This window comes from Manis javanica, chromosome 9, assembly GCF_040802235.1.
Source record: "Manis javanica isolate MJ-LG chromosome 9, MJ_LKY, whole genome shotgun sequence".
NCBI classification, from domain to species: domain Eukaryota; kingdom Metazoa; phylum Chordata; class Mammalia; order Pholidota; family Manidae; genus Manis; species Manis javanica.
In genome coordinates this window covers 76992-102961 of record NC_133164.1, presented here as the reverse complement: position 1 = coordinate 102961, position 25970 = coordinate 76992, and the positions used below count along the sequence as shown (strand labels likewise).

Sequence of the window (25970 nt, the reverse complement as noted above, 5' to 3'; positions counted from 1 at the left end):
AGTCAAAAAAGAAAAACAGAAAACATATTACTTAGTATTCATAAGCCTTACTGCATGTAGCTTCTTGAAGTATTTATAATAAAAATGTAAGTTGTATTAATACATAACAAAGATGAATAAATAATAGATGTATAACCTGATGAATTTTCCCAAGTGAACATGCCCATGTAACTAACACCAGATGAAGAAATAGAATATTCCAGACCCCAGAAGCCCCCTGTGCTCCCTTTCACTAACACCCCATCTGTTCCTGCCAAGTTACATCTTTTTCACTTTCCTTTTACAGCTTGGAGTAATAGGACTTTGACAACCCTGTAATACTTTCAAAGCTTCCTTTTATTAAAAAGAGCAGTTGCCAGGTTAGACCTCCAGAGGGCCACAGTTCTGCTAGAATTTAGTGATTTTCATTATTTTCTTCAGTATCATTGTTACCCTTTTTACCTTCATTATCTTGAGTTGTCATTCACGGTAGCCATATAAACCTTCCCTTTGAATAACTGCATTTGAGTACAAAATGTCAGTCCTTCAAAAAATAATATCATCATCAGGTAAAGATAGATATAGTAAAAAAAACAGATGATTTTCTAATAATTAGAGTTTAGGTAAACTGGTACAGGTAAAGGAGGGCAGGCACTGGACTCTGAGTGACTCAGATTGGACTCTCAGTCCCACCTTTAACTAACTGCACCCTCGGCAGGGAACTGATTTCTCTGAGCCTTAGTGTTCTTGTCTGTGAAGTGGGGTTGGAAGTTTCTGCCTGTGAAGGAAATTGGTAGCTATGAGACGGGAGAAAGGCTTAGTGTTTCTGCAAACCCCGTGCCGTGTGATACAATTAGTATACTTTACCTAAAAGTATTCTCTAAATCAGTAGCGAATCTCATACAATATAACATTTTCCTCTATGAATGAATTATGACTAAGTTGTAGTGCAGACATGATGCATGATTAGGAATGACCTTTGAATAGCCTCGCCTTTGGTTTTCAACCTCTGAGGACCAGTGTTTTAACCTTGGCTCTGTGCAATGAATGAGAAACTGACCTAAATTATCTCTCCCAAGTCATTAGAAAGATCTCTCTTAAATGTTTTGTGTTTGTTTTTACATATTTGCTGAAGAATATCCAGATTGTTATAATTAAATGAGAAATGATTATTTGGCATAAAGGTTTTATCTGAAATAGTCTACTGTATCAAAAAAAAAAGTAAAATTAAAGAATTCTTAGATTTTTTTACTAACCATTTTCACTATTATCTCTTGTTTCAGTCTCTGTCCCCATCTTTACTCAAGAGCATACATTAATTTCAGAAATCCCGATGACATCCTTCCCTTTAGAGATCGTTTTGATGGATATGTCTTCATTGACAGTAAAGGTTGGGTCTTAGGCATTTTAAACTATTACAATCTTGAAGTACATTAAGTTTCAATGGAGTGTTTGTGAGTTTTGATCTAGAGGTTCTGAGATACAAATTGAAAATAATGTTCATAAAATTTGATTGTTACTTTAAGTGTGCTTATATTAAAAGTTAAAATTATATGTATACCAAAGAATTCCAGCAATGCTGTGTAATGGTGACAACCTGTTTATGTACTATCATCACAGAGTGAAATTTTTCATGTAAATTAGTTTTCTGGATAAGGGAACTTGACATTTTTATGTCCCCAAATTACATTATTTTAATCATGATAGAAATTTCCTAAAATACATTTTTTACTTACCCCTGTGTCTCCCTAAACAGAGAGTAAATACTCTTCATAATCATACCATTTCTGGATGATGTTGTGGGTGGAGGGGATGTAATGACATCAGTTTGGACCCTGTTGAACAGCATTGCCTGCTTAGACAGGATATTTAATATTTACCTCTATTCTGAATGTATAACCCTCTGCTTTTGGGCTCGGCTTTTGGTATGTTTTCTTTGTCCTCCTTTCCACTCCACCCCGTCTCCTTCACTGAGAGGTGACAAACTAGAAAAGATCAAAGAGTGAGAAGGCTAAGGCCAAGAGACGTTTCCTGTGAGTAAATGAAAATTTAATGCTTGAACTGTTTGACATTTGTGTTGAATGCTAATTTTTGTAGTAATACATTCAAGTGGACGTTTTCCTTATTACAAATTGTGGTGAGATACACATAACGTAAATTTACCATCTTAGTCCTGTTTTAAGTGTACAGTTCAGTGGTGTTGAGTATATTCACATTATTGTGCAACCATCCCCACAACTCATCTTACAGAGCTGATCTCGGCACTCATTAAATAGCATCTCCCCGTGTCTCCTTCTGCCTGGCAACCACCTTCTACTTTCTGTCTCTGAATTTGACCACTCTAGGTACTGCATATAAGTGGAATCACACAGTATGTGTCTTTTTGTGACTGGCTAATTTCACTTAGAATACTTTCCTCAGGGTTCACCATGTTGTAGCCTGTGTCAGAATTTCCTTCCTTGTTAATACCTATTGCATGTATACACCACACTTTGTTTACCCATTCACCTATCAGAGAACACTTGGGATGGCTTACAGCTCTTTGCTGCTGTGAATAGCACTGCTTTGAACATGGGTGTGCAAATATCTCTTCGGGGTCCTGTTTCGAGTCTTGGATATACACCCAGTGTGTTGGTAAGATCATATAGTAATTCAGTTTTTAATTTTTTGAGAAACCACCATACTGTTTTCCATAGAGACTGCGTCATTTTGTATTGTTGACATTTTATATATTGCACAGGGTTCCAGTTTCTTCACATCCTTGTCAACACTTGTTATTTTCTGTTTTTTTTGGGTAGCAGATATCCTAATGGGAGTACAGCAGTATCTCATGTGGCTTTGATTTGCATTTCCCTTAATGATCATTGATGATGAGCATCTTCCCATGTGCATTTCGGCACTCGTATGTCTTCTTTGGAGAACTATCCAAGTTCTTTGGCCATTTTTAAATGATTTTTGTTGTTGTTGAGCTGACTTTATATTATGCATATTAATCCTTTGTCAGCTGTGTGACCTTCTCCCATTCTGTAGGTTGCCTTCACACCCTGACCACGCCCTAGGTGCCCAGGTGTGTCCATGTATCCAGTTTACTTGTTTTTACTTGAGTTGCCTGTGCTTTTGGCATCTTGTCCAAGTAATCATTGTCAAGTCCAATGTCAAGCTTTTCTTCCACATTTTCTTCCAGGATTTTTTTTTTTTTTTTTTGAGAGGGCATCTCTCATATTTATTGATCAAATGGTTGTTAACAACAATAAAATTCAGTATAGGGGGGTCAATGCTCAATGTACAATCATTAATCCATCTCAAGCCTAATTCTCGTCAGTCTCCAATCTTCTGAAGCATAACGAACAAGTTCTTACATGGTGAACAAATTCTTACATAGTGAATAAGTTCTTACATGGTGAACAGTACAAGGGCATTCATCACAGAAACTTTTGGTTTTGATCACGCATTATGACCTATAAACAATCAGGTCAAATATGAATATTCGTTTGATTTTTGTACTTGATTTATATGTTGATCCCACATTTCTCCCTTTATTATTATTATTATTTTTATTTTTAATAAAATGCTGAAGTGGTAGGTAGATGCAAGATAAAGGTAGAAAACATAGTTTAGTGCTGTAAGAGAGCAAATGTAGATGATCAGATGATCGGGTGTGTGCCTATGGACTAAGTATTAATCCAGGCTAGACAAGGGCAGCAAAACATCCACGGATGCAGAAGATTTCTCTCAAAGCAGGGGGGGTGAGGTTCTGAGCCTCACCTCTGTTGATCCCCAAATTCTCACCTGATGGCCCCCCTGCAACTGTGCCTGTCTTAGGTTGTTCCTCCCTTGAGGAATCTTACCCGTCTCTGGCTAACCAGTCATCTTCTGGGGCCATACAGGGAAATGTAAAGTTGGTAAGTGAGAGAGAAGCCCTATTGTTTGAAAAGGTTAGCTTTTTACTTCTTTGCAGATTTATGCCCTGTGGCTTCTATGCCCAGTTCTTCCAGGATTTTTATAGTTTTGGGTATTTGATCCATTTTGAGTTAATTTTTGTATATGGTTTAGGAATCCAACTTCATTCTTTTGCATGTGGATATCCAGTTTTCCCAGCACCGTTTGCTAAAAAAAACTGTCCCTTCCCCGCACCCTTGTAGAGAACAATTTGAACATACATGTGAGGGTTTATTTATGGGCCCTCTGTCTGTGTGTCTGTGTTTATGCCAGTACCATTGTAATTATTATAGCTTTTTAGTAAGTTTTGAAATCAGGAAGTGTATCAACTGCTCTTTTAATAAGCATCTACTATGTACCAGGCATTGTGAAGGTGAACTAGACCTTGTCCCTGCCTGTCTGAAGCCATGCTTTCCTGGTTCTTGACTTTATTCAGGATAGTTGAAGTTAGCATGATGTCTTCCAGATATATGAGAGTTCCAATATCATAGTCACCTGACCATTCCTGACACGTGTGAAAGTGATTACTCATCCAGGTTTAGTACCAAGGTAGAAGTGTGTGTGTGTTGATTAGCATATACCAGATTCTCTTAGTGAACATGTCTGTGTGTTTCCTCCCCAACATAACAAAATCAATTTCTAATGACTTCCATTCTAAACTTTTCTATTTTAACTAAATTTTTCCTGCGTATTATGTACACCTTTTGAAGTCCTTTTAGCCAAGTGTCTCTTCTAAGCAGAGTGATTTCCTTGAACTCACATAACAGATTGATAATCGAATTAACCTTTTAAAATTTAAAAATTATAAATGTTACTAAGAAATCTATTTAAAGGTATTCCATGATAAACTCTTCAGTAGGGGGAGATCAGGTTTACTGAGGTATTAGTTATATATGATAAAATTCACTATTCTCAAGTAGGTAGTTCGATGAATTTTGAATGTATTCAGTCATGTAACCACCACTACAGCGTGAGGAATCTTTCTTTAAAATATGTAATCACCCGTCCTTGGTTTAAATTTGAAGTTTGACATGCTAAGGTTGCAGTTGCTTGAAAGGATAATTAAATTAGAGTTTAAACAGTAACATTATCATTGGTAAGCCCACTCCTCAAGTAAGCTAGGTGGTTGTTTTCCAAAATGAATATAGTGGAATTTCAGAATGGTTTTTGGAATTTGTTTCCTGTTAAAGGCCTAGAATATCCTGCAGTGGTAGAGTTTGCTCCATTCCAGAAGATAGCCAGAAAGAAGCTAAAGAAAAAAGATGCCAAAACTGGAAGTATTGAAGATGGTGAGTCCTTTTTCAAATGCTGGATTATAGAAATACCAACTTAAATGCGCTGATCAAATATGGTTCCTCTCCATGTGTGGGAGGGACATACTTACTCTCTTTTTTTATTCTTATTTGACTTACAGACCCAGAGTATAAGAAGTTTTTAGAAACTTACTGTGTCGAGGAACAGAAAACTAACGCCAGTCCTGAGACTCTCCTGGGAGACACAGAGGCAAAGACGAGGGCGCTTACTGGTCTGTTCTGCTCATTTCTTCTCTGCACTCTTTTGAGATATGTATTTACATTTATAGAGTTATATATTTATCTCCTTCTCATGTTTATTATAAAACATTGACACTTGAGAGAGGCTTGGCATGTAGGAGTGTGGAGTGTGTCCCAGTTTTGAAAAGGTGACAACATGAGGAAATACTTGTATGCGTTTGTGCAGGCAGAGTGCTGAGTTTCCAGTTGCAGTCATTTTGTTTCAAAGTTAGGATGCTTCTGAATGAGCAGTGAGAAGACAAGGAAGAGCCCTGCGCCTGGCTGTGTCAGGGAAGGAGCGTTGTGTCTCTAAGTAGAAGTTTGTCATCTTTCTAAGTAGTCACAGAAATGAGATGCTTTGCGTAAGAATGAGGTTGTTTTGCCATTGTTCGGAAAAATATCAAGCCCCCTGAGCAAGCAAGCAAATGAATGGATAAACCCCGCCAGAGCCCAGGATCTGGTTTGAATCAGGCCTTCACCCTACACCCGCAAATGATATATTTTAGAAATGGTTAACTCCTAGTAGCAGTCCCCAAAACTTGAGAGTGGACATGAAACACCTTTTTCTGCCAGGCACTCTGCTGGTGGCGTGTAGACACCCTTGTAGTCTCCCTTCCTGTCCGTCTCTTCTTGGTGCCAGGCCCAGCGCTCCTCCCTCACCCCTCCCAGCCTGCCCCTCCCTGGCTGCGTCCTGCTCAGCCACTAATGCTTACAGGATGGGGCAACTGCACACAGTTCTTAATTTTTCTTCTTATTTATCCATCTTCTCCTACGTAAACTCTCTTCTCATTCTGCTTTTCCGTCCTCCCCCAGATGGAACTGTAGTTTTGTTTTTGTAGCCCCAGCATGTAGTACATTGCTTGGACACGTTTAGGTATTCAGTAGGTGTTTGTTGAGTAAATTAATAAGAACATTAACATTAAAGCATTCATCATTAATCTAATAATGAAGTTTTAAATTTTCTAATAGATGATTTAACATGTGGCTCAAAAAATTTTAATCAGTAAAGTAAACCTTTATTAAGATGTGCTTAGGATGCATTTGCTCATTTTTATTCAGCACATGTTGCTAGGTGCCAGCTCAGCCCAGGCATGAGGACAGAATGTGAACAGACACCTCTGTCTTCATGAGGTTGCCCTTCCACTGGGAATGATGTGGTAAACACATGCAGAAATAATCAAGTTTCAAGTCAGAGCATTTGTGATTTCCATTCATGATAAGTGCCACAAATGTGATAAAGTAGAATAATGGGATAAAAAGAAAGTCCCGTCTGAGACCAGCCGTGCTCAGAGGTGGAGAAAGCAGGAACTCCAGATGCAGGGACTGGGAGCTGAAGCCTCGGTCAGGAGTGGGACGCCCATCAGTGTGTCTGGCACATAGCAGGCAAGGAGCAGAGCCCCGAGGCAGGTGGGCAGGCACGTTACCTTGAGCTGGTGTGTAAGAGGTTTGGGTTTTATTCAGGGACAGCTGGAAGCCACTGAGTGAGTGAGTGACATGGTCTGATGTATTTTCCCATCGCTCTGTCTGCTCCGTAATGGTTGGCTGTGGTGCTGAGAAAGGCTGGGCTTCTGGTTAGCGGGCTTTGCTGCAGTCCAGGGAGGGTGGCCTGAATGAGGCTGGCGGTCAGCATACGCGCTGGGTGCAGGTAGAGCTGGCAGGCCTGGCCAATGGAATTGGATATGGGAACAGAATCAGGGCTGCTGGGAGTTTGAGTCGATCAGATCAGTGGATTGTGGCACCATGACTGACATGGGGAAACCTGGGGAAGAAAAAATGGGGGCAAGTCAAGAAGTTAGGTTAGAATTATGTTAAATTTAAGAAGAGCTAAAAGAAGAAGCAAATTAGATATTTTTTACAGAATTCGCCTTTCTCCCCTCCCATTTCTTTCCCACTGTGTTTTAGATGCCCCCGTATAGGAAAATGGCAGGATCTTTCCCTTCTGGGGAGTCGTGAGACAGCCCCTTGGTGGTCAGACGCACACCATCCCACAGCTTCCCCATTCCTGGCACCTGGCCCAGTCCTGGCACACAGCAGATAAATTGTGGTCATCTGCTGAATGAATGAATATGACTTAGAATCCACTAGCCCAGGAGGCAACTGAAGAGCTGTGTTTCTGTTCCAATTTCTGCCCATTTAAATTTGAATCTTAATCAGGCAATTCATGGCAAATTGCCTTTTTCTTTTCTTAGATTTTTGCCTTCAGTGGATTCTTATGATCAAGTCTATAAACAGTGAGGGTCTAATGGAAATATTAATTGGCTCTAAAGTCACAGGTTAGTGTCATGGCCGGTCAAGGTCATTAGAGCAGACAGGCCTGGGCTCGGCCCTGCCTGTGGCCGACAAGTCCAGAACTTCCTTGGTGCAGAGAAGAGTCCTCCCTAATGTGGAGTGACTTGCCTGTTACAAAGGGCATCAGCTGTACTTATTCTGAGCCAGTTCATGGGTGACACAGGAGCCCCTGAGGAGGGCATGGACTCTTCTTGGTGCCTGTACCTGTGATGAAAGGTGGGTATCTGTACTGTGAGCTCCTCACCACAGCCATGAACCTGGGGCAGACGCCATCTAGTACGCAATGTCAAGTTATTCAGGAGTTCTCACTTCCAATTTAGGAACCCCTAGCCATGGGCTTTCTTAAAATTCCCAATTAATTCCTGATCTGTCGCATCAGTCTTGCAGTGTATCCAGGGACTCTCCCTTCCCCCTTTAGCCTGAGATGCTTAGCTTCTTCCACCTTCCCAGCTGTGTCCTCAGCCGCCACAGGGAACAGTCCCTCTGAGAGGCAACGCTGGAAGCCTGCCATGCATGGGCGCCTGTCAGGGTCAGGTGGAGGGTTGAGTTAGAGTTTGTGGAGATACTCACTCCTGGGTAGTTGGTGCTTTTTAGATCAACAGTACCGTGGTGGAGTCATTTTCTAAAATATTATATCTGGTTATTTTAGTTTATAGAGTATATTATAAGAAACTACAAGAATCCACATTGCTTAAAGCCATTGGGTGGAAAAAGCAAGAAATTCTCAGAGTATGTGTTGAATCAAGTAAATATATAAATATGTGATGATTTAAAATACCTAAAAATGTGGAGATACTCCTAACATTTGGGAAGTTCAGTGCATTGTGCCCATTTTGCTTTTCTGCTGTGTACTGTCTTTGTAATATGTAAGACTCCCTTAGGAACAGAAATTACTACCTCAAAAAATTGTCAGTACCCTTAAATCACTTGACTTTATAGAGGTGGAACAAGAACTCCCCAAATGCAGTGTATGCTCACATAAACTTAAACATGATAATATTCTTCCCCTCATTATTTTAAATATTAAATTAGAAACAAATATTTAAAATAAAGGAAAGAAATCTTATTTAGAGTTAAATACTGCATTACAATTTTTGTGTTTTAGCTAGAAGAACCACACCTCTTTTGGAATATATTAAAAATAGAAAATTAGAAAAGCAGGTAGGTATGGCCTTTGAACATCCTTCCTGGTTCTGCCATGTCCATGCAGATAATTTATACACGTGCCTTCCCGTGTCTTTAGAGAATTCGAGAAGAGAAGCGAGAGGAAAGGAGGAGGAGGGAGTTGGAAAAGAGACGCTTACGGGAAGAAGAAAGAAGAAAAAGAAGAGAAGAGGAAAGTTGGAAGAGAAAAGAAGCAGACCAAGAAAAGAGAGCTGCTGAGAAAGATGTAAGGATTAAGGTAATCTTGGGAAGACATTTCTCTTTTCCAAAAATAATTCTGCTATAAGAGTCATACCTTTTAGGGGTTTAAGGAACATTTTCAGTTTGTGTAGTCTCTCTTTTTTTGTACCTTTTCTTTATTCTACAGCAATAGTTTTCGAACTGTGTGCCATGAGCCTGGGGGTTCCCTAGGATGCTCTGTTTGGGAGGACCAGGCAGGTGGATGGGTGGAGGAGGAGCCTGACTTTAAATGTCATTAATTGAGCTTCCGCTTATATTTTCCTTTAAAGAAAAGATTTCCTGACTGAAAAATACTCATAGGAGAACCATTGGCTCAGTGTGTGCTGGCTTCCCACACGAAGGCTAACACAGAAGGGCCTTCATGTCTCTTGTGCAGTAGCGGTAGTGGGTTCCATGTCTCTTGCCCAGTCTCTGCTCTGACTGATGCATTCATTTAGGAGGGTGGCTTGATCCATAGAGGGAATTTTTCTCTTTGTAAAATTATTGCTCCAAATTGAAGTCAGCCCTTAAACCTTCTTATTCTGCTGAGATGACCTTATTAAACTTAGATTTTAGTATAATGTCCATCCTACCTCACTGTACAGAGGATTTAAGGTGGCTCATAGCGATTCATTAAAATTATGTAAGGAAGAAAAAGGTCAAGACTTAGGGGAAGACAGAGTAGAAAGAGAAAGGATGTAGAGGAGGTCACAGTCACCATAACTTAGCCTTAGACTTGTTTATGATACTGTCAACAGAACAGAAAAGGTGATCAGAAACATAGGTTTTGTTATCCCTGAAGAGAAACATGTCATTTCTTCCAGAGAAGCAAAGCTTTCTTTAGGCCTTTATGTCTAAAACAATTTCTCCCATAAGTGTTCTTGTTGGGCTTACTAGTAATGGAGGGAATAATTTCTTAACAGTATTCCTATGAAAGCACAACCATTTGTGTCAGGACTGGCAAGGTGGTGCTGCAGTAACAAACAGCCTCAAGATCTCCCTGGTCTCACATAGCTGACTTTTTGCTCTCATTCACATCATGTGCCCGTCACTCACTGCTCCTTGTAGCCCTTCAGTGTCCCAGGCTGAGAGAGGCTCCATCTCAGCATTTGTTTCCACAACCTTGGAAGGCAGAGGGAGGAAAAATGTACACGGCAGACTGCGCCCTTAGATCTTCCACATGGAGCGACATGTCCCTTCTGCCCACATTTCACTCCCTAGAACAAGCTACACGCCCCTGCCAATCTCAAGTTGGGGGCATGTGGAACAAGCACGAAGAGGAAAACCCAGAACACCTGATGAACAGCCCTGGCGAGTGACATGACTCCGGAAGACTGTCTCCTGGAATGTGTCTCTTCAAGGACATTGCTGAAAATCCCAAGTTGATGAAAGGTGTGGACCAGGTCACGTTGCTCAAGCACATTGGCCATAGAGATAAATCCCTGACGTACAAGATGAGTTGATGACCATTTTCCCACAAAAAGTCATCCTAAGTAGTGTTTTTCAACTTGCCTTTGATGAGAATGGGACAGATCAATCAGTTGTTTTAAAATCTCGTGATCTGACATGACACTGATGAACTTGAGGAGCCGAGCCAGGACTGTGAAAGAGCGTCTGTCCCACATCTGCAAGGACACAGACCTAATGACAGGAAGGGTGGGGTGTTCCTCAGGGAACCCAGTGTGTTTTCTGTTTGTTCGGTTTAAGTGTACACATAACTCCACAACAAAGTTGTAGCAAATGTATTTTCTGTAACAAACACATGTAGTCTCCATGGCATACATTACTAGCCCTTGAAAGATAACTGAGACATGAAACCTTAGCACCACATCATATGAATCCAGTTCCATGAGGACCAGAGGCAAAGCAGGTCTATACCTAATGCAAATGCTGTGGTTGTAGGCATGTGCATATTGTCTGACCTTTTCACATACAGCTCTGAATGGTACATTAACCCAGTGCCTAATGCTTTGTGATCTCAGAGCACTTTGTCAGCTGCTTGGAGAGTTTTTCAAGAAGAATCATCAAAACTTGTGGCTTTCAGTTTTGACTATGATTGTAAGTAAGACAAAGTATTTGGAGTGTAGTGATTTACTTTTACTTTTCTGAGTATGAAATTAGGATCCCAAACAAGCCAGAGAAAAACAAATTTAAGTCTATAAAAGTAAATGTAGATCCTTCATATAGAAAAAAATCAAAACATAAACACAGCAAGAGAAAGGGTTTCCTGTAAATCTGGTAAAACAGAATCCTGGTGGCAGTGAGACCCCAGTGACATGAGTAACCCCCACATCTGTCCTTAGGAGTGTCTGCTGTTCCAATCTAATAGTACATATCTGAGCCAAAGTTTAGCTTTTAATAAGCATCTGTCTCAATTGGGGAATCTGACTTATGTATTTAGAGAATTTAAATTTAAAAAAAAATGAAAAAAACCTGTGAGGAAATGCTATAAGAATTTGTATCAATGGTCTGAAAGTGGAGGCAGAGACGCCGCATGGCTGTACAGCAGAGCACCCTGTGAGAGGGGCCAGCGGCTGCTTTCACTTCCCCTTGATGCAGTGGAACTGAGCAGCAGGCTGAAGCTGAAGTGAGAAGCAAGGAACCAGAGCCGCAAATAAAAACTACCGAATATATAGATTGTATACAGGCTGTAGATTACATTATATAAGAAAGTCGTGTCATCTTTTTCCCAAAGATCTTAAGTACAGATGTGTGTGTAGATCAGCTTCCATGCATGTGGGACCAGCCCAGAAGAGGTCTGGATGGGAGCACACAGGCCTGGAGACGGCCTCCACTTCCAGCGGTCAGGCCTCACTTCCCTCCCTGCGGGTTGATCGCACCCCAGGCCTCTGCCTGCTTCCTCTGCAGGCACCCACAAGTGGCTCCTTCTCATCGCCTGGTCTCCATTCTCACTTTGTGTCTGCAGAGAGGTCCTCCCTGACCCCCTCGAGAAACCATCCCACTCTTCCTCTCATCCTATATCTCTGTCCTTTTAATCTCTCTCGTTGTATGTCGGTGACATTCATAACCAGCTGAGATCATCTTCCCTTTTTCCTACTTTTGGAAGCTATATGGAGAACAGGGAGGGAGTCCCAGACTCAGACACAGGTAGTCAAATGCATTGCGGTGACCTGCTGAGGCTGTTTCAAGAAAGAGAATGTTATGGAAACTGAACTGTTATAATACCAACAGTTTAAAGCAACATTTTAAAAAATGTTTTTTCCCTTATTACAAAAGTAATACTTGTTCATTTTAGAAAAACTGGACCTTGTAGATGAAAAGAAAGAATTTCAGTTCTGCCACCTAAAAATAATCACTTTTAATCCAGTGTGCAAGCCTTTTAGACACTTTTCTGTGTGTGTATCCTAGAAATAGAAGTTCACGTGATTGTTTTTGGGAATTCTTTCATTCATTAACATGGGCATCTTTTCATCACATGAACTGGTTTTTCATAACTATGAGGTATTTTCATTGGCTGAATGCTCCCCTGTGGATTTAATGAAAAACCTGGTCATTGGACCTTCAGCTTATCTTTTTTGCTACTCAAGTGTTTGGGCTCAATATTGGTATATATATTTTATTATTTATATGCAACTTCTTTCATAATATACTCTTAAAGTGATATTTACTACCATTATAATTTCTTAGCTTCTTAAGAAACCAGAAAAGGGAGAGGAACCAACCACTGAGAAACCAGACGAGAGAGGAGAGGAAGCTGATGCTGGAGACGGAAAGCAGGGGGCCTGTGCTGGCCGCACCGGGAATCCGAGGGCTGTGGAGCACTCCCTGGAGGAGCTCAGGGAAAAGTGAGCCCCGCACTTTCATTTCTTTGACTACGTTAAGCATCACAGGATTGTCACTGAGTCAGTCATCTATCCTTTGTCAGTACGAGGGCTTACATTTCCTGATATTCTTGAAATTCAAGGACTGCCCAGGGTCTGCTTGTCCATGTCTTTGTTTCTCCTTGGCTGTGTAGGGACTCAGTGAACCCTTTCAATCTGCAACCTTAGCTCTACCTTCAAACCAGGGAAATGCCCTCCTGTCAGTTCTCAAACAGTTGCCCCTCCCTGCCCCTTCCTCTGGTCACTGTTACTGCACTTCAGGTTCAGGATGTTCCTGGTCTCTTGGTGATTTTGCTCAGTTTGTGATTGTCCTCTGTGTTGAGATGTCTTGCCTCTTGGATACTCTAGACCTATTACAGTTTATCTACACAACTGAGAATTTGAGAACCCAGTCTTTGAGGTGCAGGGAGGTCTGCTGAGGCACGCAAACAGCTGTAATTCCTCTGCTGGAGTCGTTAGGCCTCTGGTCCCAACCAAAATTTGACCAGCAGCTGTGGGTCCTGGCTGTGTCTGACATACATTCCACTAGCCCAGCTTCTCTCTGGCTGGGGGTCCTTAGGACACCGTGCTTTACCTGCTCATGACATGCAGCTCAGGGAAGGAGCCTGAGTAGGACTACTCTGGAAACAGGCAGGTACAGTGATCTCTGTGCAGGAGCCTGAGAGAGAGCAGCCGGACTCTTGTGCCGAGTGAGCCCCTCCCTCGTGCCCCTGCATCCTCAGGGTTTGGCCACCTACCCACAGCCAGTAGAGCCAGGTGCAGCTAGGCTTCTTGTCCCCCTGGCGCAGGGCTCCTGCCCATGCACTGCATCTGGACACCCATAGAGCTTGCTGTAGCCCAGGCTGCTCTGTGCACAGGGGTGGCTGAAAGTGGGTTTGAGTTAGGAGGGGAGATGGTGAGTCACTCAGACTAGGCCGCCATTTGCCCAGAATCACTGTGATGTGACTGACTCTTCCTGTCTTTCTTGCTTACAGAGTTGCGATCAAGTTTTTTCCCCTATTTTTAGGGGCTCTTGTTTATAAGATTATACATGATCATCAAATCTGTGATCTCTCAGCATTGGTTTATGTTGTAGGTGTTTGTATTATTATTGCTGTGGTACAGCTGCGCCATGTCTGGCACAGATTCACACTGCCTGTAGATCTTTTGTCCCACTGGCCCTGCTGCCTCTGGGTTGGGGTCGCTACATACAGCGTGTGCAGACTTTTGCCTGTGGCTCTTTGAGGGAAAGACTTTAAGAACCAAATAAGCTAAGAAGCCATTCATTTATTTTACTGTTTCTTCAATAGTTTGATACGTGCATAGATATTACTAAATTTCAGTTCATTTTAGTTCTGTTTGAAGCAGAGCTAAGCTGTCAGCATCAGCTCTGCCACGATGGATGCACATCAGCACTGCTGGGAAGGCCACCCAGGCCTCTAGTCTCCTTCATACTTTATCTGTGAGCCGAGGACTCCTACTCACTTTGGAGGGTTGCTGAGAACCAGAAAAACGTACATATGCTGCGCCTCGGCGTCGAGCCGATTACATGTGTCACTCGGTTATAACAATAAATATCACTGTTAGTACTGTGTATTCATCTTTCAACAGCTTCCTAGTGATTGCCTGCGGTATGCCCATCACGGGTGCACTTGGCAGTGCGCAATGACCAAACTTATATTCCCTGTCAGTTTGGGAACCTAGTCTGGAAGGGAAGGCAGGTAATCGGCCACAGTTTACATGCAATTACTGACAATTTGTATTGAATCACAGGTCACAAAATGACAGTGCTAAAGAGCAAAGGGATGTGGAGAGAAGATTTCGAGAGAAAGAACTGGAAACTCAAAGATACCACTTGGATGATGGCCGAAAGTATCGAGCTCACTATGAGTTTGACAAGCTTTCAAGAAGACATGAAGAAGAGCTGAAATGGGGGAAAGGATTCATCCCAGACAGATGGAAGAAGGGGGCCCAGGACAGTGGTGCCCCTGTAGAGGAAGCAGAGAGACCAGGGAGTGAGCTGAAAAGCGCAGGCGGCCCGGCACCCAGGAAGGAGCATGTGGGAAACAAGGTTCTTTCATGCATTTTTGATAATCTTCTGTTCATCAGTGCATATAAAACTACAAACTGCACTTCCACAGGCTTATAACTGCTTTTCTTAACAGAAATCCTTTTATTTAACCAAGAAGGAAAAACCCCGTCAGTGCCTTGAGGTGTAGGGTTGCGCACTGATGAGGCCCCTGTCCTGAGGGCTCCTGCGTGCAGGCTGCCCCAGGGAGTCTGCGTCTGCCGGAGCTGTATATCCCAAAATGTGGTTAGCTATCTTCTTTTCTCAGAGAACCAACCCTGAAAAAAAACTATGTAGTATAACACTAGCACATTTATACCATTTGCTTGAGAATAAGTAATGGCAAGATTATAAAATTTACTCCTGAGATAGTAAGGAAAATATTAGTGACATTTCATGGCGCTTGCTTTTACATCAGTAGCAGTGTTCTGATTACTAATGGCCACCCAAGGGCTCAAAATACCCATGAGATCAGTGGGCATGCTCGGCACAGGATTGGGCTGCCCATCTAGCCAAACAGACAGCTTATTTTTCAGGTTTGAGACAGATTCAGATCCCGTGGTCGCATAGCAGCACTATTAGTGGGGTCTCACTCCAACCAGGACCCAGCCCACGGCACTGTTCAGTCTCCCAGGGCCTGGCCTCCAGGCAGGCCGCTGGGACCAGGCTGCCTGGGCTGCACACCTGCCTCCCACCCTGACCCTGTACCTGCTCCCTGTTCTTTGTGCCTATGAGTTTGTCATTCCAGGGATGCTGTATTGATGGACACATAGATAGAGTCTCTGAGGCTGGCTTTTTCATTCAGCATAATTCCCTTCATACCCACCCAGGTTGTTGCAGGCATCAGTGATGCTGATTTTCAAAGTATTTCCCATAAAGACAAGGCAGAGCTCCAGACAAGAGAACCCTCCCACCTTCTTCCGCGGCTCATCACATATGCACTACTCAAGGTTTCCATGTGACCTGAGCCTCTGGTACCCCAGGTGCAGCCATGGGTCATCTTGTTGGGGTCGTTCATATGAACACTTGGTTTTCAGCTGCCTTTTTTAATTTAGCCACAGTGAGCGATTTGGACATTGGCCGACCTGGGCTGGGGTCTGGCTACTCCCTCCCTGTCCGCTAGAGCTAGCTGGCTTCCCCTAAAGGAGTTCCCCCCACCCTCACTGCTGGGCCCAGCCTTCAGAATCCCTGTCCATCCCTGGCTTCAATGGTCTCATGTCTCGGAGCAGTTCCGTTGTATTTCATGTACTTTATTCCTCATTTTCATTCCACCTCCTCTAAGAGTATAATAAGATGATGGGTTAGTATTTCCTGTGAAAGGAACAGTTAAGAAATAATGTATGTGGAAATCGCTTATTACAAGTGATAAGTGTTATCAGTTGTTAGTTTAGAGTCCCTAGCTTTTATTTAGGGTTCCTGCTCTAAGGAGCCATCTGACAGGCCAGGCCTCACTTTGTTTCAGACGTCACATTCACCGTGATATGACTGAGATGTGTGTGTTTACATTTTCATCTCCAATTGAGAGAGGATTGCTGTGACTGTACTGTTTCCACAGTGTTCTAGGTTTGAGCACTAACATTTTCCCAGATCCCAATTTTACTTTCTTTCAGGTTATTTAAAATACTGTCTTCCTTTCCATGGTGGCTGTTGTTACCTCTAGAATGCCTTCTTTCTATGTTATTGCTCTGAAAAGGCTGAATGTTAGGTGCAAGACTGATACTCTTTAAATAAGTAGGATGACCAGGCCCTAGAAAGAGCTGCTGCTTCCTCCTGTGTTGTTGCTCTTGGAAGAGTGACCCGTCCCTCTGTCCCAGCAGGACTGGCCAGCCTTGCTGCTCTACCAGCCAGGAGCTTGCGTACGAGCTCGTGAATGTGGTGGGAGAAGGGGTGAGGCGGAAGATCCAACCGGCTGGTTCTGAGAAGAACGAAGATGCAGAGTGAGTGATGCATGTGCCATGTTTGTGACCTGAGTGAACTGCCATCCAGCAACCCGTGGATTAGAAAGGGCATCCAGAAACGTGCGGATTAACCTGGAATATAACCTGCAGGCGAGTTTGCTCCTTATAAAGAAACTAGAAACTAGAACCATAAAGGTGGCATAGAAACATCTAGAAACCATTCTTAAGAAAGAAGGAACCGTTTAAAAGTTTAACAGTTTTCATAGATTTTACCGTTTGTAAACTAACATATGTCATTTACACAAAAGAGAGAAAAGTCTCGTTTGGAAAATAGAAAAGTATGACTAAAGCAGAGAAGAAAATTAGCATTGTGCCAGTGTGAATTCTGAAGCACTTTGAACATGTAGAAATAACTTGCACATTGTGGTTCTTGTTTGTTTCCTGTGACCCCGGTTTCTGGGAAGTGAGCAGCTCTCATTCTATCATCACCTTTGTAAACGGGCCTCTCAGCACCATCTGTGGCGCCTTCCCCGGGAGCTGTTGTGTTAGAGTCTCTGATAGGAACCTTGCAGCCTGAAGTACTGACTGCCCGCCTTTTCAGCTGTTTGGCCACTGACGTCATGAAAATGGTTTCCCAACCTTCGGGTGAGTGTGTCCTGGTTCAGAACCATCGTGGCATGAGGACCGCTGCGGTGCTGTAGGCGGCGTTCTCTGGGGATGGGTTAACAGACACAGCCTTATGTGAAACGACTGATGCTTTCTTCTACTGTGTTCTGCAGTATTTCTTCCTTTCAGTGAAATGTTTAAATGTTAATGTATTTTTGACACTTTGAACCATTTATTAAATAAAAATGTTAGTTGCTGTGAATTTGAAGTCTAGTTATAGTATTTTTCTTAAATAGAATTTCACATAAAAAAGTACTTTTTTAAATGTAGCATTTTTTATATGAATATTTGCTGATTATATCTATTCCTTATTAAATACAAAATGTTTTCCAAAAAACTAAGAATTACCCATTTATCATTACCAAACACCAGTGACTGCTGAGCTCCTGAGCTCTGGAAATCTGGTGGGGGGAGAAAAGGATATGCTGTGGGTCCAGCCAGGTCTGTGTGACCCAGTAGAATGAACCCTGGCTGAGGGGCTAGATAGGAGCATTTCAGACTTTGCAGGCTGTACGGTCTCTGTCATGAACGCTGAACTCTGCTGTTGTAGTGAGATGGCGGCCTTAGACAACGTGGTGAATGGGCACGAGTGTGTTCCAGTAAGACTTTATTTCTGTAAACAGGCAGCAGACTATTTGGCCTGTGGACCATAGTTTGCTGTCCCCCTGCTTGGAGTGTGTCAGACTGGATCTCCTGAACAGTGAGCCGCTGTGGCCCTTAGTGCTCACTGTGACTCTGATCTGGAGGTTTCCAGACCCAGGGGTCGGGGCTATGATGAATGTCATTTCTAAGGCCCCAGCTTGTTGTGTTGGCCTGTTTGTATTTGGTGCTCAAAGACCTGGAGGTCTTTACTACTCTTTTTCAAACTCCATGATTCAAAAGAATGGTTCTCGTGCCTTTTGGCCTTAGGAATGCTTTACATTCTTAGAATTATTGACAACTCCAAAGAACTTTATCAACTAGGTTATATTTGTTAATGTTTACTGTATTCAGTATTAAAAAAGAAATGTTTAAAGCACAAGAATACATAAACACATGTTCCATCTAGCTGTCAGACTAATATCAGCACACGTCAGGTAGCGCCTGGAAAACTCCACTGTATGCTCAGGAAAGGATCAGAGTGAAAAGTTGAAGAGTGTCTTAGTCTTAATATAAAAGAAGTTACACTGGAGGGAGGGGCCAGGGCAGTGACAGAGGACATCCCTCCTCCCATGGACACACCAGAAGAATAGCTACACACAGAGACACTCCCTCAGAGAAAAGTCCAGAAACTAGCTGAGTGACTCGTACACATCAGGCAATGAAAAAATACCCCAATTTGGAACAAGTAGGAAATTCTGATAACACTCTCACCAGAAACCCCAACCCTGGCATAGTGCCATGCAATCGGAAGGGAAGCCCTAACTCCCAGCTTCTTGTGGAAGATGTCTCTTTGCGAAGGACTACTAGTGCCACAACTTTTAAGACTCCCACGTGAGGGATGGGCCTCCAAAACATGAGACTTGAGACTAACAGTATCTGTGGGACCCACAGGCCTGTAGCAAACTGTGTCCGCGAGAGCCACAGGCCTGTAGTAAACCATGTCCGCGGGAACCACAGGCCTATAGCAGACACTGTGACTACCCCCGACTCCCTCCCAGGGCTCAATGTATAGGGAGCAGTAAAAAGTGCCCATCTCCCACCCTTTCCTTGGAAGAGCTTTGAATACTGTATAAGCCACTGCTTGAGGGTCCAACTTCTGATTAGCACGTATCTAGGTCCTCCCTGGAGCCTGGGACAGATGGTGGGCACCTCCTTTGCCTGCTCACTCCAGTGATAAAACCAAGCCACCAGCGTCTCTATGGAAGGAGCTTTTGCATAGATCTGGTGACCCAGCTTTTGTGGCTGACATCTGAAAGACAGACCCCTTGATCACCTAGCTCTGATCACCAATGGTGCTTGCATTCATGAGTCCCACAGGACTACAGCGAATAAGCAGTTCTTTCTTTACAGGTGTGACAGAGCTCTGAGCTATACCACAGGCTCAGCACAGGGGAGTGGGCAGAACCCCAGAAATCTCCCAGTTTCTCCCTAGAATGGGCTTGACTGTATACGTTCCTAGCTGCTACCTAAGGGTCCAGCTTCCAATTAGCCTGCATGTGCAAGCTGACTGGGATCCTTCCCTTTGGGACACTGATTGTCAAGTTTAATTTCTACATGAGACCAGTCTGTCAAGACTGGGAAAGGTGGCTGGTTGATCTAATGCAGAGACCAACACAGAGAGTCAAGGAAGATGAAGAAATAGTGGAATATGCTCCAAACAAAAGAACAAGATAAATTCCCAGAAACTGATGTTAATGAAATGGAGATGAGAGATTTACCTGGTAGAGTTCAAAAGTCACCCAGGTCAGGAGAACAGTGCATGAACAAAGTAAGAAGTTCAGCATGAACAAAGTAAGAAGTTCAGCAAAGGGATAGACTATTAAAAAGCACCAAACAAGACTCATAGAGCTGAAGAATACAGTAACAGAACTAAAAAATTCAGTAGAAGGTTCAACAGGCCAAATCTAGTGGAGGGGAAGGATCAGCAAACTTTAACACATCCAGTAGAGGGGCAAAAAAAGAAAAAAAACATGGAAGATTGAGATAGCTTAAGGGACTTAGAGGACACCATCAGGCTGGCCAATGTATGAATCACAGGGGCCCCAGGGGGAGAAGAGAGGGAAAGGGGCAGAAAGCTTATTAGAAAAAAAATGGCCAAAACCTTACCAAAGCTGTGGAAACACACCCAGCTCCAAGAAGCCCAAAGAGCGATGATAAAGACAGAGTAAGAGACCCACACTGAGACACAGCGACTGCCACGAGCTAAAGACGATCTAGTGAGAGAGAAGCAACTGGTAACGTACAGGGGAGCCCTGTAAGACGGCCCGTCTCTCTTCAACAGAAACTTTGCATGCCAGAAGGAAGTAGGATGATACATGCAACATGTTGGAGGAAAGAGAAAACAAAAAACCACCAACCGAGAACACTTGTACCTGGTGAAGGTGTCCTTCAAAACGGAAGAACAGATAAAAGGTTCTCCGAACTGACAAGCCGAGGAGTTTCATCACCACCAGGCCAGCCTTACAAGAAGTGTGAGTGGGAATTCTTCAGCTGAAATCAAAGGCCACTGATTACTAACAGGAAAGCAGATGAAGGTGTGAAACTCACCGGTAAAGGCGAATATATAGTTAAATTCAGAATACTCTAATATTATAATGGTAGTGGGTGAATCAGTGTTAACTCCAGTATGAAGGCTAACATAAGTATTAAAGTAATTGTAATTACAATAATCTGTTAATGGATACATAATTCCCTGAGAAAAATCCAGAAACTAGCTGACTCCTAAACATCAATACAAATATTAAAAAATGAAAATTGTGACATCAAGAACAAAACATGGGAGAGGAGTGTAAAAATGTAGAGCTTCTGTATAAAGTTAAGGCATGACCAGCTTACAATAGATGTTTTAACTATAATGTATGTTATGTAAGCCTCATGGTAAGCACAAAGCAAAAACCTATAGTAGATGCACTGAACATTAACAGAAAAGCATCAACACATACCATTCTGGCAATGCACCACATCACAGAGGAAGAAAGGGGGAAAGGAGCTTCAAAACAGCCAGGAAACAATCAACGAAATGACAGTTTTAAGTCCATATCTACCAATAATTGCTTTAAATGGACTAAATTCTCCATTCAAAAGACATGGAGTGGCTGAATGGATAAAAAAACAAGACCCAAGTTTATGTTGCCCTAAAGAGACTCGCTTCAGCTTTAAGGGTACACAGACTGAGATGGAGACAGGTTTTCCTTTCAAATGGAAACCAAAAGAAAGTGGGGGCAGTTATATCAGACAAAGTAGACTTAAGCCAAAAACTGTAACAAGAGACAAGAGTGTTACATAATGATAATGGGGTTAATTCTTTATGAGGATTAAACAATTAAAATATTTACATACCCAGCATTAGGGGATCTAACCATATAAATATTAACATATATGAAGGGATAAATAGACATTGGGGAAATAATGGTAGGGGTATCAGTTTCAACTATGGACAGACCATCCAGACAGAAAACCAGTAAGAAAAAATTGAGCTTAAGTTACAAAGTAGACCAGTTGACACCTAACAGGCATATACAGAACATGCCATCCAAAAGCGACAGGTCACACATTCTCAAGTGCAAATGGAACGTTCTCCAAGATAGGTCCTGTGTGAAGCCACAAAACAAGTCAGTACATTTAAGAAGATTGAAATCATAGCAAGCATCTTTTCCAACCATAATGGTATGAAACTAGGGAAAGAAGATTACTTGAAAATCCACAAATTTGTTGAGAATAAATAACATGCTCCCAAACAAACCACTGGGGTCAAAGAAAGCAAAAGGGAAATAAAAAAATATTTGAGACATGAAAATGGAAATACAACATACCAAAACTCAGGGGATGCGGCAAAAAGTTTCAAGAAGGAAGGTTACAGTGATAAATACCTACATTAAGAAAAAAGATCCCAAACGGCCTAAATTTACACCTCAGAAGTAAAGAACAAACTAAACCCAAAGTTAGTACAAAGAAGGAAATAACAAGGATCAAAGCAGAAATAAACTAGAAACTAGAAAGACAGTAGATCAGTGAGATTAAGAGCTGGTTTTTAAAAAGATAAACAGAATCACCCTTAACATGAGTGTGTCCCACAGGAATCACAGCTCATGGTCGTGGAGAGGGGTTGGGTCCTCAGTGTGACCAGGGGTGGGGCTTGGCGTCCCGTTCTTTTATTTCTTAGTTACTCCTTTGCAAAACTCTTAGTTTTTCTATTGTTTCTCATTTTGGATTCCAGTTCTTGGTTTTATTCAACTTAGTACTTTTATTAATTACATTCTAAACATGAATATAGCCAAAAAAAGAAGTTCTTTATTAGTATTTTAATTGGTCTCAGTCTTTGTCATAAATTTTACAAACACCAACTGAAATAATTCCCAAATTTTACATGATATGGATATTTATAAGAATCTCATTTTCTGTCTTTGAAAGCAAAAATTCACTTGTTCAATAATAGCACTTATTGAGTAATCTTCTCCCATTTCATGAATCCCATGGCAGTGGAATGTAGGGGATGGCCCTTTGTCATCCCCCATGTCTGAACACAGCACGGGAAAGCATCAGCTTGAGAACAACTGGTGCCGTCCTTGGAAGTTTTCTGCCCACAAAAACGTATCTTGTCCTCGAAAACGAGACAGGACGCCTCACGCTGAAAACAGGGAGGCCTTGGAGACGTGTGAAAACACCGCCCCTATTTACTGGGCAGATTCTAAGAAAATCAACAAGGTGCTCTGGCCTGTCCCCCCTCTGAGAAGGGAAAGATGAGTACAGCACTTGGCTGAGGTCCGAGAAAGGCAGTATAAAAATAAAAGAGCTGCGCTACATTGGGGCTGCTGCAGCCATTGTCTGTCTGTCTGTCTGTGTTGTCTTTGTTCACTCCTCACCCGAGCGAGCGGCACCCAACAGTGGAACACATGGAAAGTGAGTTAAGTCATGAAATAACAGGTTCTTAATAGCAAATCTCAGGAAGGAGAGCAGAGCACATGGCAGGTGTCCAGCAGCCCCTCCAGCTGTGTGAGTTTCCCAGCAGCTCACTAGTTATGTGCCTAACACGGTTCTTTCCAGACAAAGTGAATTCTAACCATGTCAAGGATCCAAGATGGAGAAGCTCATGAATTTCTTCACATCACAATATGAGAAAGGATTTCTTCTTTTCATCTTTGTCATTGCATTCTCATTTTGGTGTACTCTTAACTCTGACAAAAAGATAGAATAAATACTTTAAGCAGATTTGTTCTCTAGTCCTATTTTAAAAATTAAGGACATGTCGGAGATTAAGTGGAGAATCAAGAAGACATTTTATGTATTTGATCTGTGTTAATAGAAAAGCAAAAAAAAGGAAAAATGAAGTTTATATTTTGAATAGTACTGAGTCAAGAAGTTTAAAAAAAAACAATAGATTATCCTATTTAAGTCCACCAGATAATTGCTTTGCTTTGACCCAGTCTCAGCTAATAGAGAAGGTCTAATGTGGTGTCATATGAAATTTCAGTTTACATCCTTTTTTATTTTGTTACTTCAGTTTGGGTTAGAAAAATGCTGTCTTTGTGGGACCTTCTGTTGGGCTGCATTTTGATGGAAAGCTAGCAGCTTCTTGTAAATGGCTATCTCTATCTTCTTTGTGTCAAAATCATGTTCACCTTGTAAAAAGTTCTAAATTTTTGCCAGAATTCTTCAGTTACACATCTAAAGGAAAAATAATTACATAAGTAACTTCATATCACAAAAGGCATTAATACATTCTGGTTAAGTGCAAGCAGTCTATCCCATAGAAGGAGTGGCATTTTTCAATAATGCCATTTTAATAATTTACTAATAATAAGTATATATTTATTAATAATAATTATTGATACTAGAACAATTTAAAAGTATCATCATGGTTGAAAAATGAACGTGCCAAGTGGGGAGCAGTGTGCCTACATATAGTTGCCCATTACAACACTGTCAAAGAGTAGCCATTTCCTACATCACTAGCACCATACTTTCCTCAACTGAAAAATGGAATAATTGATTTGACATAGGATTCTTGTGCCACTTTTGGGTGTGAGGGCCAATGTAGGAGATGCCATTTGGACATCAAACTGCTGGCATTTCTAGGGTATCTTAATAGATGATAGAAACCATGATATTTGGAGTTAGGCCTTGCTACAGATCAAGTTGTGTCCTCCTGCCATCCGTATGTTGAAGCTCTAACCACCAGTGTGGCTGCATTAGGAGTAAGGAAGTAATTAAGTTAAAGGAGGTCATCGGGATGGGGCCCTGATCTGATAGGATCAGTGTCCTTATCAGAGAAGACACCAGAGAGCTCACTTACTCTCTGCATCACACGAGGACACAGCCAGACAGTGGCTGTTTGCAGTCAGGAAGGGCTTCGCCTGGAGCCAAACGGGCCAGCTCAGGGATCCTGGGCATCCAGCCACCATGACTATGAGAAAATCAGTATCTGTTGTTTAAGCAGCCCGCTTGGTGGTATTGTTACGGCAGCCTGAGCAGGCTGGGACACGCCTGTCCCGGGAAACCTGAGGACCGAGAGGGAACAAAGTGTGAGGAAGGAGCCCAGAGGTGGCGTCTGCAGCACTGGACCGTCGTGGACCTTCAACCTCTTCCTGATCGTTTCTATCAGCACCGAAGCAAGATTTGGTAGTTCCTATGTGACAAAGAGAATCCCTCAGACAAAATTGCCATATCTATCGAAACATAAAATGCAAATATCCTTACACCCAGCCTTTGAACTCCTAATAGAACATCCTACAGATAGACCTGCACAAGCACAAAAAAGAGACATAGGTAACTGTCACTGCACTTTGCTGTAACAGCAGAAGAGTGGAAACGACCCACATGCCCCGCTCTGGGGGACAGCTGACAGTCCCACAGGACAGAACACTGACACGAAATGTCCACAACGTGGCATAGAGTTCAAAGTACAGAATATGCTTTAAACTGTTAACAGACGCAGGAAATGTCTGGGAAGATCACCTTTTACAGTTTACAATGGCTGATTAGAGATTACGTTGTGGAAGTAGAGCTTTTATATTTTGTCATGTTTTAAACTAGTAAACTTAGTTTTTAAAACCTCTTTAGTCCCACATACCCCACTAGCCCACTGCAACTTCTACTCCCTTCTATGCTCCGGAGTTGTATTCATCACACAGCCCCCATCTCGTCCTCCACTGCCCAGCCTATCCACCATGACTGCCCTTCTGTCTGTAGTGTGGCCCTCTGGGCTCTCAGCAGCATCCAGGTCGACATTGGCAGTCTCACTCTCTCCCCTTGGTGATTTTAAACATTCTGGCATCTTTAAATATCACCTTAGACCAACATCTCCCAAATTATGATCTTGGCACGTTTATAGTTTGACCTCTGGATCCATGTGCCCACCAGTCCCTTCAACCACTGTAACCTGGATATTTCACAGTCCAGCTGCAGCTCTGAGTCCTTGATGTGTCACACACTAATGCCACCTGCTCCTCTTCACTGTCACCACCATCGTCCACCTGCACACCCCTTCCATCCCTCCTCGCCCTGCATTCAGTCTGCCTTCAGCAACCACAATGTTGATGTTTACCGTGGACTAAAGGCCCCACGTCACCCACCCTCCCCGAGGCTCCAGCCATCTCTTGCACCCTCCACCCCCTGGTCTGTGCTCTGGTCACACATGCCGTTCAGCCGTTCAGATACAGGAAAGATCCGTTGGTGCACTGACCAGCTGCAGGCTGTGCCTCTGCAGAGCACTTTGACCCTTGGGTTTACCCGTCACATCCTCAGAGATGTCTTC

General features: G+C 42.5%; 2 protein-coding genes across 20 annotated transcripts in view; one reads left to right on the top strand and one right to left on the bottom strand.

Annotated features, from left to right (window-relative positions):
• The window catches only part of UPF3A (UPF3A regulator of nonsense mediated mRNA decay), a 33916-nt gene that overhangs the window by 2097 nt on the left and 5849 nt on the right, over positions 1-25970 (top strand). For 2 of the 11 annotated variants that reach the window (XM_017665046.3, XM_073212284.1), the window contains exons 3-10: positions 1263-1369; positions 5109-5207; positions 5333-5443; positions 8845-8900; positions 8983-9141; positions 12771-12928; positions 14717-15014; positions 16829-17777. In XM_017665046.3, the coding sequence (XP_017520535.3) occupies positions 1263-1369; positions 5109-5207; positions 5333-5443; positions 8845-8900; positions 8983-9141; positions 12771-12928; positions 14717-15014; positions 16829-16930 (1090 nt within the window). In that variant the 3' untranslated portion in view covers positions 16931-17777. The other 9 variants (XR_012120945.1, XR_012120944.1, XM_017665047.3 and 6 more) reach the window with 9 other exon arrangements.
• The window catches only part of CHAMP1 (chromosome alignment maintaining phosphoprotein 1), a 33222-nt gene continuing 13696 nt past the window's right edge, over positions 6445-25970 (bottom strand). For 2 of the 9 annotated variants that reach the window (XR_012120943.1, XR_012120942.1), the window contains exons 4-5: positions 24510-24714; positions 22486-23881 (exon numbers count right to left, since the gene is read on the bottom strand). The gene's annotated coding sequence lies outside the window, so the exon portion shown is untranslated. Of the gene's footprint in view, positions 7210-20589; positions 20708-22485; positions 23882-24509; positions 24843-25970 lie in introns of those variants that run through there. The other 7 variants (XR_005063110.2, XR_005063108.2, XR_005063106.2 and 4 more) reach the window with 6 other exon arrangements.